Genomic DNA, 18068 nt, shown 5'->3' on the forward strand with positions numbered 1-18068 from the left:
AGTAGCACCTCCACCAAGTTGTGACATTGCTCTGTGTTCTCTGGGTGGGGAAGGGGTGGGGTGTTGGCGGTGGGGGGACAGTGTCACGCCCAGTTGAGATCTGGAACTGGTTTTCGGTTTGGAACCTGAAACCAGATTCTGTTCCGTGACCTTTCTATTGTTTTGCCTCCTTAGACAGCTCACTCTCAGGTAATGAAATTATTAGCTAACTGGGAGTGACATTATTAGATTACTCATTGTGATTTCCCTAATAAGCCTTCAGTTATTAAAACAGCCTGGCAAACAGGGACCGGGTGAATTGGGCCCATGCAATGTTCCTGGCTTGCATTTTGCTTTCATGTGGCCTTAACCAAAACTGGGCTTTCCCAGGGATGCCCTAGAAGCCTAGCTGAGTCTGCTAAAGCGAGGATGCTTTTCCTTAACCACCGTCAGTCATCTCAGTGCACTTATAAGACAGGGCCAAGCAGTTTACCAAGGAATTGTCCCTGTGTAATCTTTTACAAACTTTGGTAGAGAGAATCCCTCCCTCTTTTAGTGACAAAGGAATCAGAAGTGTTGCCAGCAGACACGTGTCTAAGTGGGAAACTGCATCACACAGCTCCTTTCCTCTGTGATGGTGAACGTGCAAAGCCATGGTTCCCCAAAGTGGGTTGATGGGACATCACCGTGCCCTGGGAGCCAGAAATCCCCCCACAACCATTTTATCGTGCCTAAGAACCTGGGCTCTCTGGAGTATGGGGGGAAAGATTGTGTCCACTAATTAATGCAAGTCCGTCGGTACAATGACTGTCTGTGACCAGCTCTGTAGTCGGGGATGAACTGGGCGAGGGGTGCCTCGTGTATGCAAAAAGCCACCACAGCCAGATTTCGTTCCCCAGGACTTCCTTGTTTACTGGGTGTTGCCTCCACTGGGAGAATGACAGTGACACATGGTCATTTTCATGGTGTGGTGATAGCTTTCTGTGCAAAAGAAACAGAGCAGCTTCCAGAACACCGGACCATCTTCTTGTTCCTCGCTCGGCCAGTCTGCTTCTTTCTTTAGTGACATGTTCAGAGTCAACAGCCTTCACTTTTAGTGTGTACTGTGTAGGAAGAGGAGGGCTGGGGCCGAGCTGTCTGGTGTCTTTGAATGCACTGTCATCCCCACGAGGAGGACAAAATGGCCTCTGACTCATCTGTTGTCTTGGAAATCTGAGGAAGGTGGACACGGCCTCCGCCCAGCATCGGTGGAGATTGCATGTGAGCCTCAAGTTGGCTCCAGGGCTGTGCCAAGGAGGATGGTTATCCAAGAGGTGGTGGGGCTTCGGGTGGTGAGACAGGTGAGACCCCGTCTGTGGCAGGCGTGAGATGGAGACGGCCTCTCCTAAGGACTGAACACATAGCAACAAAATAAGAAGGGACCTCTGAAGACCTACTACTACATGAAGGAAACAGAATCTTTATCTTGAGAAAAAGCATATAATTTTCTTCAGAAAATAGAAATGAATATTTTAAAGATAATCTGCTTATCATACACAGACGGGCACGAGACGGTATGACTTCTGTTGAGCACAAAGAAGCCACACACAGAAAACAATCTGGGAGGAAGCAGACATAAGAAAATAGAACCAGCGTGGGATCTAGCAATCCCACTCTGGGTATTGATCCAAAAGAACTGAAATCAAAATCTCAGAGAGATATCCATACTCCTATGTTCTTTGCAGCATTAATCAAATAGCCAAGATATGGAAACAACCTAAATGTCTGTTGATGGATGAATGGATAAAGAAAATGTGGTGTATACATACAATGGGGTATTATGTAGCCTTAAAAAAGAAGGGGATTCTGACACATGTTCCAACATGGATGAACATGGAAGACATTATGTTAAATGAAATTAGGTAGTCACAGGAGGACAAAAACTGCACTATTCCATTTATACAAGAGATCTGCTCAAGCTCATAGAAACAGAGTAGAATGGTGGTTGCCAAGGGATGGGAGCAGGAGGAAGTGGGGAGTTTCTGTTCAATGGGTAGAGAGTCTTTGTTACACAAAATGAATAAGCTCTAGAGATCAGCTATACAATATGGTACCTATAGTTAACAGTACTGTACTATACACTTTAAAATTTGTTGCAGGGACTTCCCTAGTGGCACAGTGGTTAAGAATCCACCTGCCAACGCAGGAGACACGGGTTCGAGCCCTGGTCCGGGAAGATCCCACGTGCCACGGAGCAACTAAGCCCGTGCGCCACAACTACTGAGGCTGAGCTCTAGAGCCCATGAGTCACAACTTCTGGGTCTGCGTGCCACAACTACTGAAGCCCACACACCTGTGCACCACAACAAGAGAAGCCACCACAATGAGAAGCCTGCGCACCACAGCGAAGACTAGCCCCCGCTCGCCACAACTGAAGAAAGCTCGCGTGCAGCAGTGAAGACCCAACGCAGCCAAAAATAAATAAATAAGTAAATTTAAAAAAAATTTTGTAAGAAACTAAAACTCACGTTAGGTGTTCTTACTACAATTAAAAACAAGAAAAGAAAAGGACGTGGGCTAAATAAATGTTTTAAGATTGCAGGGAACAACAAAATGTAATAGCATAGGGATAAAACAGAGCAGAACTGACACTATGTAAAATCAAATCATTAATATAGAATATGAACATGGAAACAGCCCCCAAAGCACAGGGAAGGCGCCAGATTGCAAACAATGAAGCATAAAGTGAAAAAAAAATGTAAAAACCAAAAAAAAAGAAAAAATATATATCTCAGCAAGAACCAGTTTAATATTGACCAATTTAATATTACAAGATCCCTCAAGATCCCTTACCCGTGTGCTCTGCTATATAAGTTACATATTTACTTGATTTACTGTTTTGTCTGTTTCTCCTGGCAGAATTTTAAGCTCCTTGAGAGCAGGGATCTTTGTGTTACTCATTGATGAAACCTCTAAGGGCCTAGAATAGTGCCTGGCACATAGTTGGCCCTCAGTAAATCTCTGTTGGATGAATGACTTATAGATGTTCTTCAAGAAGAAATCAGAATGCAGTAGCAATAAGTAAATATTAAATATATTAAATTGTTAAATATTGAAAATACAACTTTGATCTACAACAAACTGTTCAGGTGGGCAGGTTAATTGGACTCACTGAGTTACAGTAAAATTAATTAAAATAAATTCTATATCTACACATACTCTGGAATGTCTTTAGAGATTTAAAAAATCTTATCAATATACAGCCATGATAATGTGAACGTTATTTACAAAAGAATTAAAATAAGACAAGCTTCAAACTTCCCATCCATAAAACTAAACTGTAGAAATCCAGAGAGCAATGACTACAGGTTATTGACGAGAAAGGTAGTAGCCCAATAATCCTATTTCCAGAAAAATTGTTACCACTGAAGTGTGACGACAGTAGGGAAAAAACCTCATGTACAGGATTTCAGAGCTCACCCTACTCTTTTGCCTGCCCTAAGAAAACCATTCTCCAGATGACTCGCAAATAAAACAGAGGAAATCAATAATGGGAAAATCATAGCGTTAAAAACTATGGCGGTGGGTATTTAAAATCAATCAAATCCACAAATATAAGTGTAAATAATTGCTTTAAGATTTTAATGATTTAAAATATATTGGAAAAGGCTCAATAAAATATGGGAAAATATGTATAATAAAAATGGAATACGTGTATAAGAACAATCTGGACCAATATCCACAGACCAGAATTAAAAAATAAGGAAACAGGAAGTGGGTTAGTGAACAGGGCAAGGAAAGTTGTGCTAAGTTCCTAGTTGGGTGTAAGGGGGGTCAAAGCGGATAATTTGAAAAACAATGGCTAAATATAGTTATTTGACAAACTTAAAAAGCAACCATTTTACCATTTAAAGCAAGAGTATTCTCTTTTGAATTCCTACAAAAGATAAAATCAAACAAAATACAGTTGATATAACAAAATGCACAAAAAAATCCACAAGGAAGGAAAGAAAATTAAATTAATAAAATAAAATAACAACAGTAAAGCCAGGCATAACAGTCGTGGCAGCAGGTGGAAATAGGATGAACTTAGTATTCCTAGTAAGAAATAGTATCTCCTTACCAAAAGGAGATACTATCAGATTTGATAGCAAACAAACCCAGCTTAAAAAGAAACATACCTAAGAAATGATTCAGAAAGTTTAATAGTAAAAGAATAAATATTTAATATAGTGTGAAAACAATAACAGAAAAATGCGTGATGGTGTATTAATATCATACAAAGGAGAGTTGAAATTCAGATCATTAAAATGGAGTCAGAGAAAAATTTTATACTAATCAATGGTGCAATTAAAATAAAGATACAATAATCATATACACCTTGTGAACCAAAGAACAACATACATATTACATAAAGAAAAATATATTTTTCTTTTCTTTTATTTAAATTTAATGCAATCTCTTTCAAAAACCTATGACCTTAATTACATACAATTTTTATCTGTCAAGTGTATCTCAATAAAGGTGGAAAAATAGAGCTTACATGAATGGGTAAACAAAATGTGTTATATGCATACAATGAAACATTTTTCATCCTTAAAAAGGAATGAAAATCTGACATGCTACGACATGAATTAACCTCGAAAACATTATGCTAAGTTAAATAAGTCAGACACAAAAGGACAAATATTATATCCCATATGAGATATCTAAAATAGTATTCATAGAAACAGAAAGTAGAATAGAGGTTACCGGGAAGTGAGGGGAGGAGGGAATGAGGAGTTATTTTTTAATGGAGCCATAGTTTCAGTTTTGAAAAGTGAAAAAATTTAGAAGATGAATAGTGATGATGGCTGCACAACAAAGAGAATGTACTTAATGCCATTAAATTGTACACTTAAAAATCATTAAAATGACAAATTTTATATTTTACCACAATTTTTAATAATAATCTTTTATTTTTTTAATTGAAGTATAATTGACTTGCAATATAATATTAGTTTCAGTTGTGATTCAATATTTTTATAGCTTGTACTCCATCTACAGTTCTTATAAAATAATGGCTATATTTCCCTGTGTTGTACAATATATCCTTGTTGACTAGTCATTTTACACATAGTAGATTGTATCTCTTAAATCCCTACCCTATCTTGCCCCTCCCCCCCTCCTTCTCCCCACTGGTAACCACTAGTTCGTTTTCTATATCTGAGAGTCTGTTTCTCCTTTGTTATATTCATTAATTAGTTTTATTTTTTAGATTCCGCATATAAGTGATAACATACAGTATTTGTCTTTCTCCGTCTGACTTACTTCACTAAGCATAATAACCTATATGTCCATCCATGTTGTTGCAAATGTCAGAATTTCATTCTTTTTTATGGCTTATTAGTATTTCAATCTGTGCGTGTGTGTGTGTGTGTGTATACACACACACACACATACATACATACAGCTCATCGACGTTATCCATTCATCTGTTGATGGACACTTAGATTGCTTCCATATCTTGGCTATTGTAAATAATGCTTCTATGAACACTGCGGTGCATGTATCTTTTGAATTAATGTTTTCATTTTCTTTAGATATATACCCAGGAGTGGAATTGGTGGCTCACATGATAGTTCTATTTTTAATTTTTTTGAGGAACCTCCATTCTGTTTTCACAGTGGCTGCACCAATTTACATTCCCATCAAGAATGTACTAGGACCACTTATTGAAGAGGCTGTCTTTTCTCCACTGTATATTCTTGCCTCCTTTATCAAGGATAAGGTGACCATATGTGTATGGGTTTATCTCTGAGCTTTCTATCCTGTTCCATTGATCTATATTTCTGGTTTTGTGCCAGTACCATACTGTCTTGATTACTGTAGCTTTGTAGTATAGTCTGAAGTCAGGGAGCCTGATTCCTCCAACTCCGTTTTTCGTTCTCAAGATTGCTTTGGTTATTTGGGGCCTTTTGTGTTTCCATACAAATTGTGAAATTTTTTGTTCTAGTTCTGTGAAAAATGCCAGTGGTAGTTTGATAGGGATTGCATTGAATCTGTAGATTGCTTTGGGTAGTAGAGTCATTTTCACAATGTTGATTCTTCCAATCCAAGAATATGGTATATCTCTCCATCTATTTGTATCATCTTTAATTTCTTTCATCAGTGTCTTATAATTTTCTGCATACAGGTCTTTTGTCTCCTTAGGTAGGTTTATTCCTAGACATTTTATTCTTTTTGTTGCAATGGTAAATGGGAATGTTTTCTTAATTTCACTTTCAGATTTCTCATCATTAGTGTATAGGAATGCCAGAGATTTCTGTGCATTAATTTTGTATCCTGCTACTTTACCAAATTCATTGATTAGCTCTAGTAGTTTTCTGGTAGCATCTTTGGGATTCTCTGTGCTGGGAAAACTGGACAGGTACATGTAAAAGTATGAGATTAGAACACTTCCTAACACCATACACAAAAATAAGCTCAAAATGGATTAAAGACCTAAATGTAAGGCCAGAAACTATCAAACTCTTATAGGAAAACGTAGGCAGAACACTCTATGACATAAATCACAGCAAGATCCTTTTTGACCCACCTCCTAGAGAAATGGAAATAAAAACAAAAATAAACAAATGGGACCTAATGAAACTTAAAAGCTTGTGCACAACAAAGGAAACCATAAACAAGACCAAAAGACAACCCTCAGAATGGGAGAAAATATTTACAAATGAAGCAACTGAAAAAGGATTAATCTCCAAAATTTACAAGCGGCTCATGCAGCTCAATAACAAAAAAACAACCCAATCCAAAAATGGGCAGAAGACCTAAATAGATATTTCTCCAAAGATATACAGATTGCCAACAAACACATGAAAGAATGCTCACATCATTAATCATTAGAGAAATGCAAATCAAAACTACAATGAGATATCATCTCACACCAGTCAGAATGGCCATAATCAAAATATCTAGAAACAATAAATGCTGGAGAGAGTGTGGAGAAAAGGGAACGCTCTTGCACTGCTGGTGGGAATGTGAATTGGTACAGCCACTATGGAGAACAGTATGGAGGTTCCTTAAAAAACTACAAATAGAACTACCATACGACCCAGCAATCCCACTACTGGGCATATACCCTGAGAAAACCATAATTCAAAAAGAGTCATGTACCACAATGTTCATTGCAGCTCTATTTACAATAGTCCAGAGATGGAAGCAACCTAAGTGTCCATCAACAGATGAATAGATAAAGAAGATGTGGCACATATATACAATGGAATATTACTCAGCCATAAAAAGAAATGAAATTGGGTTATTTGTAGTGAGGTGGATGGACCTAAAGTCTGTCATACCGAGTGAAGTAAGTCAGAAAGAGAAAAACAAATACCATATGCTAACACATATATATGGAATCTAAGAAAAAAAAAGTCATGAAGAACCTAGGGGTAAGGCGGGAATAAAGGCACAGACCTACTAGAGAATGGACTTGAAGATATGGGGAGGGGGAAGGGTAAGCTGTGGCAAAGTGAGAGAGTGACATGGACGTATATACACTACCAAACGTAAAATAGATAGCTAGTGGGAAGCAGCCGCATAGCACAGGGAGATCAGCTTGGTGCTTTTTGACCACCTAGAGGAGTGGGATAGGGAGGGTGGGAGGGAGGAAGATGCAAGAGGGAAGAGATATGGGAACATATGTACATGTATTACTTATTCGCTTTGTTATGAAGCAGAAACTAGCACACCATTGTAAAGCAATTATACTCCAATAAAGATGTTAAAAAAAAAAAAAAAAAGAATGTCCTAGGGTTTTCTTTTCTCCACATCCTCACCATCATTTGTTGTTTGTAGACTTTTTGAAAATAGCCCTTCTGACAGGGTGAGGTGACATATCTCATTCTGGTTTTGATTTGCATTTTTCTGGTGATTAGCAATGTTGAGCATCTTTTCATGTGCCTGTTGACCAACTGTATATCTTCTTTGGAAAAATGTCTACTCAGGTCTTCTGCCCATTTTTTTTTTTTCGCGGTACGCAGGCCTCTCACTGCTGTGGCCTCTCCCGTTGCGGAGTACAGGCTCCAGACGCACAGGCTCAGCGGCCATGACTCACAGGCCCAGCCGCTCTGCGGCATGTGGGATCTTCCCGGACTGGGGCACGAACCCATGTCTTCTGCATCGGCAGGTGGACTCTCAACCACTGCACCACCAGGGAAGCCCCTACTGCCCATTTTTAATCAGGTTCTTTTTTTTTTAATATTGAGTTATATGAACTGTTTATATATTTTGGTTATTAACCTTTATCAGTCATATCATTTGCATGTATTTTTCTCCCATTCAGTAGGTTGTCTTTTTGTCAATGGTTCCCTTTGCTGTCCAAAAGCTTTTAAGTTTAATTAGGTCCCATTTGTTTATTTTTGCTTTTCTTTCTTTTGCCTTGGGAGACAGACCCCAAAAAATATTTGTCCAATTTATGTCAAAGAGTGTTCTGCCTGTGTTCTCTTCTAGGAGTTTTTGGTTTTAGGTCTTACATTTAGGTCTTTAATCCGTTTTGAGTTGATTTCTGTATATGGTTTAGTGAATGTTCTAATTTCAGTTTTTTACATGCAGTTGTCCAGTTTTCCCAGCACCTCTTATTGAAGAGACTGTTTTTCCTCCATTGTATATTCTTGCCTTCTTTGTCATAAATTAATTGATCATAAGTGCATGGGCTTATTTCTGCATTCTCTATTCTGTTCCATTGATCTGTGTGTCTGTTTTCATGCCAGTACCATGCTGTTTTGATTACTGTAGCTTTGTAGTATTGTTGAAGTCAGGGAGCATGAAAACTTTGTTCTTTTTTCCTCAAGATTGCTTTTGCAATTTTGGGTCTTTTGTGGTTCCATATAAATTTTAGGATTATTTATTCTAGTTCTGTGGAAAATGTCATAGGTATTTTGAAAGAGGTTGCATTAAATCTGTAGATTGCTTTGAGTAGTATGGAAATTTTAACAATTCTTCCTATCTATGAACACAGGATATCTTTCCATTCCTTTGTATCATCTTCAGTTTCCTTCATCAGTGTTTTATAGTTTTCAGAGTATAGGTCTTTCACTTCCTTGGTTAAGTTTATTCCTAGGTATTTTATTCCAAAAAATTGAAGAGGCAGGAACACTCACAAAATCATTCTCAGAGGCCACTGTTACCCTGATACCAAAACCAGACAAAGACACTATGAAAAAAAGAAAATTACAGGGCAATATCTCTGATGAATGTAGATTAAAAACGCTCAACAAAATACTAACCAATCAAATTCAATAATACCTTAAAAGGATCATATACCATGATCAAGTGGGATTTATTCCAGGAATGCAAGGATGGTTCAACATCCACAAATCAATGGGATACACTACATTAACAAAAGGAAGGATAAAAATCACATGATCATCTCAATAGATGCAGAAAATGCATTTGTCAAAATTCAGCATCCATTTATGATAAAGAACTCTCAACAAAGTTGGTATAGAGGGAACATATCCCAACATAATAAAGGCCATTTATGACAGACATCCACATCATACTGTCACCCACAGCCAACATCATACTCAATGGTAAAAAACTGAAAGCTTTTCCTCTAAAACCGGGAACAACACAAGGATGCCCACTCTTGCCACCTTTATTTAACATAGTGTTGTAAGTTCTAGCCACAGCAATTAGACAAGGAAAAGAAATAAAAAATATCAAAAATTGGAAGGAAAAAAAGTAAAAGAGTCACTATTTACAGATGGCATAATAGTATATATAGAAAACCCTAAAGTCTACCAAAAAACTATTAGAACTAATAGAGTTCAGTAAATTTGAAGAATACAAGATTAATATATAGAAATATGTTGTTTTTCTCTACACTAATAGTGAACTATCAGAAAGAGAAGGAAGAAAATAATCCCATTTAAAATCACACCAAAAAGAATAAAATACCAAGGAATAAATACAATAAAAAAAAAGAGCTTACAACATCTTTTCAAGATCTATGGACCATTTTTCTAAGTGATAACATTCTATAACACAAAGAAAACAAAAAAGCAGAAAATACTCAAGTTGCATTCCATGGCCGCAAGCAATAAAGCCAAATTTTAAATAACAAATTTAAAAACCACCATCAGAGGGCTTCCCTGGTGGCGCAGTGGTTGGGGGGTCCGCCTGCTGATGCGGGGGACACGGGTTCGTGCCCCGGTCCGGGAGGATCCCACGTGCCGCGGAGCAGCTGGGCCCGTGAGCCATGGCCGCTGAGCCTGCGCGTCCAGAGCCTGCGCGTCCAGAGCCTGTGCTCCGTAATGGGAGAGGCCACAACAGTGAGAGGCCCACGTACAGCAAAAAAAATAAAAAAATAAATAAAATAAAATAAAAACCACCATCAGAAACAAAAACTGGGCTAGTTGGAAATTCAAAACAATATTCTATGTGACTATTGGGTTTTAAATAAAATTAAGACTTAGAAATCTTTAAGAAGTTATTGAAAATGCAAGAGAGTAGTACTTAATAAAGCATGAGATAAGAAAGCATGTACTCAAAGGACTAGCAGCACTGGTTTTTATTCTCAAAGAAGAAAAATAAATATAAAATATAAGCTTCCAAATCAATGATTTAGAGAAGATAAAAAAGCAACAATAATTAAAGCAGAAATGTATTTTAATGTTTATTTGAAAAAAATAAAAGGCAGAAGTGTATGAATTAGAAAACAATGTAAGAAGTAAATGTAAGAGTTGTTGTAGAAGAGAGATAAATAATAAATCAACAAAATGAGATGTAGCAGGTGCAGGGAAATTTTTAAAAGGAAAAAAGAAAATACATTTCTTTCTTTATTTAACAAATAGTTAAATAAATGTTTGATATCACAGAAAATCTAGAAGAAATGAATAATTTACATATTTTATATATATTCATATACATTTGACTTGGTAAATATAAAAAATTGAATAGACTTATAGAATAATTTGGAGAATGTATCAGTGAATGCATTTCCCACTCCCAGATATCTTCATGCTCTACTCCAGAACATGGGAAAAAATGGAAACTGCATAGTTTATTTCATGAAGCCATTATAACTTTGCTTATGAAACTAGGCGGAAAGCAAGAACTGTTGCCACAAATTTAGTACATCCATGCCATAGGAAAGTAATCAGCAATGAAAAAAAAAGAATGAACTGCTGATACATGTAACAACTTGGATGAATCTCACAGAAATTATATTAAGTGAAAAAAGTCAATCTCAAAAGGTTACATACTGTATGATTCCATTTTTATAGCATTCTTGAGGTGACAAAAATTCAGAAATGGAGAACAGTTATTGGCTAGGGGTCAAGGATGGAATGGGGTAGAGGAATAAGGAAGGGAGGTAAGTGTAATTGGAAAGGGCCCCATGAAGGGTCCTTATGGTGATTGAACTGTTCAGTATCTTGACTGTGGTGGTGGATACATGAACATGATTAAATTGTATAAAACTAAACGTACACAGATGAGTACAAGTAAAACTAGGGAAATCTGAATTTTTAAAAAAACTATACACAAAATTCACTTGAGTTCCAAAAAGCTCATATTTAAAAATGAAGTGTTTGAAATCAAAGTTCTCATGTCATGCATTCATGAATTGTGCTCACAAATTGTTGAGTTATGTATTATACCTAATACAGTGCCACAGCATGAGCGGTTTAGAGATAAGTAAAACACTGTCCTAGCAGATACAAGTTTATACTCTATTTGGTGAAGACTGTAATTAGCATAACAAAAAATAAATAAATGCTTTTGAAACAAAAATTAAAAACAAATTAAAAAAATTAAAATGAAGTTGAATTTGACAGTATATTAAAAGAATGACCCACCACAATTAAATAGGTTTTCTCCCAAAGATATAAGGGTCATTTACTACTAGTAAATCTATTATCTCTAGTATTTTAACCAATAGTTTATAGGAGGAATTTCAGTTGATCATTTTAAGAAATACTTGAAAAGTACTTGATAAAAATGAAATACACATTTATGTTTTAAAAATAAAACGTAGTCTTAGAAAAGTAGGAAAGTAAGTGTGTTTTCATGACAAAATAAAGGCTCCCTTAACATAATGAACCATGTCCTGTTTTACAATTGGACCCTAGTAAGTTTTCCTATCAAAATACAGAACAAGAAGATTGCAGCGGCTGTATCTTATTTAACATTGTTTTGGAAGTTCTTGCATGTATTACAAGAAAAGGAGGTAAAAGGTAAAAGAGCCCTTGTAAAAAAGGAGACAAAATTATCATTATTTGCCAGTTAAAACTATTTTGGAAATTAATAAAATTAATATCAGTTCATCTGGAAAAGTGAAATAAACAGGCAAGAATACCTAAGAAAATTTTGGAAAAGATAAATAATAAGAGGAAACTTGCCCTACAGACATTAATAATTGGAACAGTGAAACTCCCACAGACCATTGGAACAGATAAAATATTCCTGAAACACACCATGGTATTTATAAGAATTTATGTTTAATGAAACGATAGGGAATGGGTGATTTAGAAAAATAAGCCCTTGGAGAAAAAAATCCAATTACAACTTCACATCATACCAAAATAAGTTTCCAGAAACAATTAACCCACCAAAAATAAAGCTAGAAAAATATAATTGAGCATTTAACTGACCTCTAGCTAGAGAGAAATAATTGAGAGATTTGTATACATAAGAACCTAAAAAATTCTGTGTATTAGAAAACAAAGCCAACGAAAATCAAAAGCAGTGTGAAGGCACATGAGTAAGCACGTTTAAATTAAAGAAAATCTTAACATCCTAACAACAAAAAAGGGAAAAGGCAAAGTAGACAACACTCCAATGAAGAAATTGACAAATAAACTTAGGAGAAAATGTTTGGCTTCCCTTATAATTCATCATTATTTACCATTCAACATTTCTAAGAGTTCTTTCCAGTACTCAGCACTGGCAAAGTCCGTGAAAAGGGTTCATGGACTTTTGGTAAGATGACAAATGTGTACGGCTCTTGTGAAGGTAGTTTGTTAATATGGATCAATAAACATAAATGTTATCCTAACTTTTAACCCAGTAATTAACTCAACTTTTAGGAATTTATACTAAAAAATTACCACATATACATATTTATAAGGAACCCATTTAACTTTAATTTATAAACTTTGACATATAGTTGAATAATGTCTCCTTTTACTATACACTAATTTAGCTTATACTTGCTTGTTTAAAATCTCATGTAAACATGTTGATAAATGTTGGGTTTTTTCCCACTCACATTTCATTCTTATTCAGATTCTTGTATTTTTTTTATATCACTGGCATCATTTTTTGAGCATCTAACATGGTGTTTCAGGGGACATCATTTCAGTCCCCTCTGTTGTTGGACATACAGCTCTTTTTTGGCTCTATGTGGGAAGCTGTTCTGGGAAATTTTATTACCAGGCACAGATACTAATTCACATGATTAGTATCTGTGAGTATTTTTGATCTCCCTAATGAAACCCACTTCCTGTATGACATTTTATAAAGCTTTTTAAAAGATTGGTTTACAATGAGTCTTGTTTACAGTACTTTAAATCATAAGCTCATATTCCCCAAGAATAATTTCTAAATCTGTATAATATTTCTTGGCCTACTTCTGTCAGGTGACACCTGAACATGTCTAAAACAAGCACTGGTTGAGGTCATTTAAGGCAAAGATATTGTTACCAAATATTACACTTTGCTCAGAAGAGAGTATTTGAAAGATTATTTTCTAGTACAGAAGGTTTTGTAAAAGAAAAAAAAATAAGTATTAATTTTCTCTTTTGTGAAAGGTAACTAATTTTAGTTTTAAAGAATGACTTTTGTCATATATTGGAACTTATACACTAATCAGACATGCCACAAAGATTTATACACAAGAGTGTTTATTGAAGCATTATTATAAAACAGTAAAAAGTCAAGTGTCCAATGATAGAGGGTACTGAAATTAATTATTATGCATTCATCAAACTGAGCACCATTATAATCAATAAAATTCTGTGTTAAAAGAATACTTAATAACATAGGAAAAGGCTCATAAAATAATAGGTGAAAAAATCTTACAACAAAATTGTAGGTGCTGATGTGGGAAAGTATGTATATATTTGTATATTTGCATAGGAAGAGAAAAAAATGGAAAACATTCACCAAAATATTTCGGTGATTACCTTTAGATTGTAATATTTGGGATGGTTTTAGCTGCCTTCTTCCCACGTTTTTATCCTTTTCAAGTTTTTTTCTCCGTGAGACTATGCTAATCCTATAATCAAAAAAAAGAGCATTTATTTAAAAAAAAACAAAATGCTCTACAAATGATTAATTACTAGAATGACTTTTATCCATGAAAGGCTCTGTTTCTCTTATTTTCCATGATAGGTAAGGTGTTATGCTCACTGTTCCGTGACTCCACCGTGTAAAGTGATTACCAGCGACTGGCGTTGCTTCTTTGAACTGCTGAGCAAGCAGCAGCAGAGGCACATCTTCCATCTAGTTTTGAGTAGATGAAAAGGAGGGACACACGTAAACATGATGACTGAGCCCTGGAGTGCTCCCAGGTATCACTGGCTTCATTTGGCTGGTTCTCATGCATGTGCTCTTTCCTGGTCTGTCCATAGTCTTTCTTCGTGGACCACAACAGTCGAGCTACCACTTTCATTGACCCCCGAATCCCTCTTCAGAATGGGCGTCTTCCCAACCATCTGACACATCGACAGCACCTCCAGAGACTCCGAAGTTACAGCGCTGGAGAGGTAAACCCCTCTCCCCCTGCCCCACCGTTCACAGGACCATAGACTCTACCTCTGCTGGTGGAGCCAGGATCTAGGGTTGTCTGTTCCTCCAGGAGCTGAGCCATATCCGTATGCTCTTTAGCAGAGTGGATGAGGACTTGGGGCACCCACTTTGTGCCCTAGACCCATCTTCAGATTGCCTTCCTTCTGCCTCCCCTTTTGTCCTACACAATCACGCTACTGAAAAATTGATCTAGTTTAAAGGAGACTGAAAATGCATCCCTACCCTTATGACTGGAGAGGTGCTTCCTCAGGCCCACTGGTCACATGTAAATTCTTAAAAGACCGTGGAAGTGCTAGGCAGCAGATGACTGCATTTAAACTTCTACCTCTCCCTGGATCCTGGAAAAGACTTCAGTAATGCATTCGTGGACTGAAAACTGGGGGAATCAACTGGGCCATATGAATACTCTGTTCCCACCCTACCATCTGCTCTTCCCTGATTTATATTTTCTTTCACTCGACATGATTATCTTCTGCTGGGCCATGAAAGGCTGCCCCCTTTCTTTTTTTTTTTTTTTAACTTTTTATTTTATATGGAGTATAGTTGATTAACAATGTTGTGTTAGTTTCAGGTGTATAGCAAAGTGATTCAGTTATACATATACATGTATCTATTCTTTTTCAAATTCTTTTCCTATAGCACAGGGAACACTGCTCAATATTACGTAACAACCTAAAAGGCTGCCCCCTTTCTTAAACATCAGGTTCCTTGCCTTTCTGAATTCCTGTTTCTATATCCCATACCCTTTCCTGTTCTCCTTTCTCAAATCAAAACTCAAAACATAGCTCTCTTCTATCGCTAATCAGCTCTTGATATTAAAATGAGCAAATCCCTTTATGTCCTCACTGACATTTCCCAAGTAGCTACACCTTCTTTTCATACAAACCACCAGGATCTCAGGAGGTGTGGGCTCTGAAAACCATTTCCCATGAAGCAGCTTGTAGAGTTAGATTACCATGAGGTTAAAAAATGAAGAAAGTGGTATAGGAAGCAAAGAAATATATCTATACGGTCCCACAGAGAGTCACTCCAGGGAGAGCCACAGTGGACGTCTCTGGAGAAACAGAAAATAACCATCTACCTGACAGCCTCCAGAGAATAAACATGGGTCTCAAGGGAAGAGCTTGTTGTTTTAATGAAAGCTTAGTGTACAAAAAGAAAATCTTTACTGGTTTTTCGGGGGACTCATCTGTATACACTGAGAAACGTAACTATTTCCAACCAAGGGTACTCATGGTTTAAGGCCAGTGTGATAAATTGAATTTTTCTTTCATGGAGTCATCTTAAATATCATTGTTTTAGGATGCCTCTGAAAGCATGTTAACTCTTTCTGCATATACGTAAAATCTGTATGTGACCATGCAGAGAGGGAGTACTATACCTCCCCAAGGGTTTTGTGGGTTTCAGGATGCTTCAGATACCAGGCACTCAGCGGCAGACGCGTTCACAGGCTACAGAAAGCCAGGCCTCCACGTCTCAGTTCAACACGTATAGTCCCCCTCCCTTTTATAACACGTCAGAAATTTCAAGATGTATTGTCTTGATATGATAACGGATAAATTCAAAATTCTGCATCAACTTGAAATATGCCATTTTAATGTATTTAAATATTTAATATTTATTTTTAATATTATTTAATTTTAATTTATTTAATTTTAATATTTAATATTATTAAGGTAATTTCAGTGTTAACATAGAGTAACTGCATAAGATAAAAGAAGCTCAGTACCGCAGACAGATTCACCACGGTTCATTTTTTTTAAAGTCAATCACTCAGTGAAAACCCTAAACATATAGATCTGTTACACATATACGAAATTAACCCGAAAATGTAAATATTAGAACCTTCCTGTTGAAAGAACAAGATTAAGATCGTGAGCATTACTTGCATTCCCTGTTCCAAAACGTTTATTTGATGTGATTGACTAGCCCAAACACAGTCACGTTGACTATCAATATTAATAACAAAATGCCGTCTGAATCAAGCCAAGAAAGTCTAACACATAATGACAAAAGGGTGTCAGTGTGCCTCAGCCATCTGGTTGCCTCCTAATTCATTCAGTCTCCAACTGACTGTCCGTCAGGTTTTTAAACCCCTCTCATCTCTCTGCCCAACCTCTCTCTGCTCGCAGCTTTTCACTGACACAAGGGAAAACCAAGAAAGCAACCAAGAGAGAAGCTGGGAGGCAGAGGATATCTGACCCAGAGGCAGCGCACCAGAGAAAACAGAGACCCAGCCTCTGTGAAAACAAATACCTGGTTCCTCTTACTGTGAGAACGCACAGCCTAGGGACTGAGGAGTCAGGAGGACCTGGGTATAAAAATAGAGAGAGGGGTGTGGCAGAAATGCTAATTGTGTTTGCTGTGCCCCAAACATTGATTAAGTGCACGGCCTGCCATGAGCACTGTGAAATGCAAAGATGTATGAGATACGATCCCTGTCCTGGAGAAATTTGTATCCTATTTTTGAAGCCAGGCCAAAAACACACACAGAGTTAGGTAACAGGAGAAATGAGAATACGACTGAGTGCCAAGAGAGACGTTAGGACAGATGCCACAGTTCAAAAGAGGCCAAGGAAAAGTATCTTTTAAAAGAAGGTACTTGACCTAGACCCAGAAAAATCGGTAAAACCTAGCTAAGTACAAAGACAGAGGAAGGACAGCCCCACAGAGAGCACAGCACAAGCGTCAGTGCCGAGGTGGGATTGAGAAAGTTCTGCAGAAAGACGAGGAATAAATAGTTCACTGTGACCAGAATAGTAAGTTTCCACTTGGTTTTTGTCTTGAATTTTGGAAAGCTTTGAATGCCACGTAGAAGAGCTGGGACTTTTTTATGAGTCCATTGAATGAATTTGAGAAGAAGAATATGATGATTGATATGTAAAAATGGGCTTTTAGAGATCAGTTCGCCCATTGCTTCTCCAAAGGAGAAGACTATTGACAATTTGGGATGACAGTTCTCGGATGCGTGAAAGCATCCCTTGCCATTGCAGGATCTTTTCTCCTGGTCCCATCCATTAAATTTCAGGAATGTCCCCGCCTCACCAGTTACTATGACAACAAAAACAAAAACAAAACAAAATAGCCCTGAGCATCTCCAAACACTCCTAGATGGTAATTCCACTCCAGTTAAGAATCGTATTTCACAGTCAAGTACACTGAAATATCAAGAGCTCAAGTCACCCAGGGAGTTCAGGACCAAAGTCCAGATTTCCCAACTCCCAGTCCAGTATAAACTCATATTTTTAAAGAAGACAGTGACAGCCAAGAAGAGGCAGAATTGTGGCACAGAGAGATTTGAGAGAGAAAGGCCATGAGAG

The 18068-nt window shown here is 37.0% G+C and overlaps 1 protein-coding gene across 1 annotated transcript in view; it reads left to right on the forward strand.

The window, feature by feature from the left end:
• HECW1 (HECT, C2 and WW domain containing E3 ubiquitin protein ligase 1) overlaps positions 1 to 18068 on the forward strand; it is a 325634-nt gene that overhangs the window by 231175 nt on the left and 76391 nt on the right. Inside the window, exon 15 of the mRNA XM_049714658.1 lies at positions 14571 to 14705. Coding sequence (XP_049570615.1) covers positions 14571 to 14705 — 135 coding nt within the window. The remainder of the gene's footprint in view (positions 1 to 14570; positions 14706 to 18068) is intronic.

Source organism: Orcinus orca, chromosome 9 (assembly GCF_937001465.1).
Source record: "Orcinus orca chromosome 9, mOrcOrc1.1, whole genome shotgun sequence".
NCBI lineage: Eukaryota > Metazoa > Chordata > Mammalia > Artiodactyla > Delphinidae > Orcinus > Orcinus orca.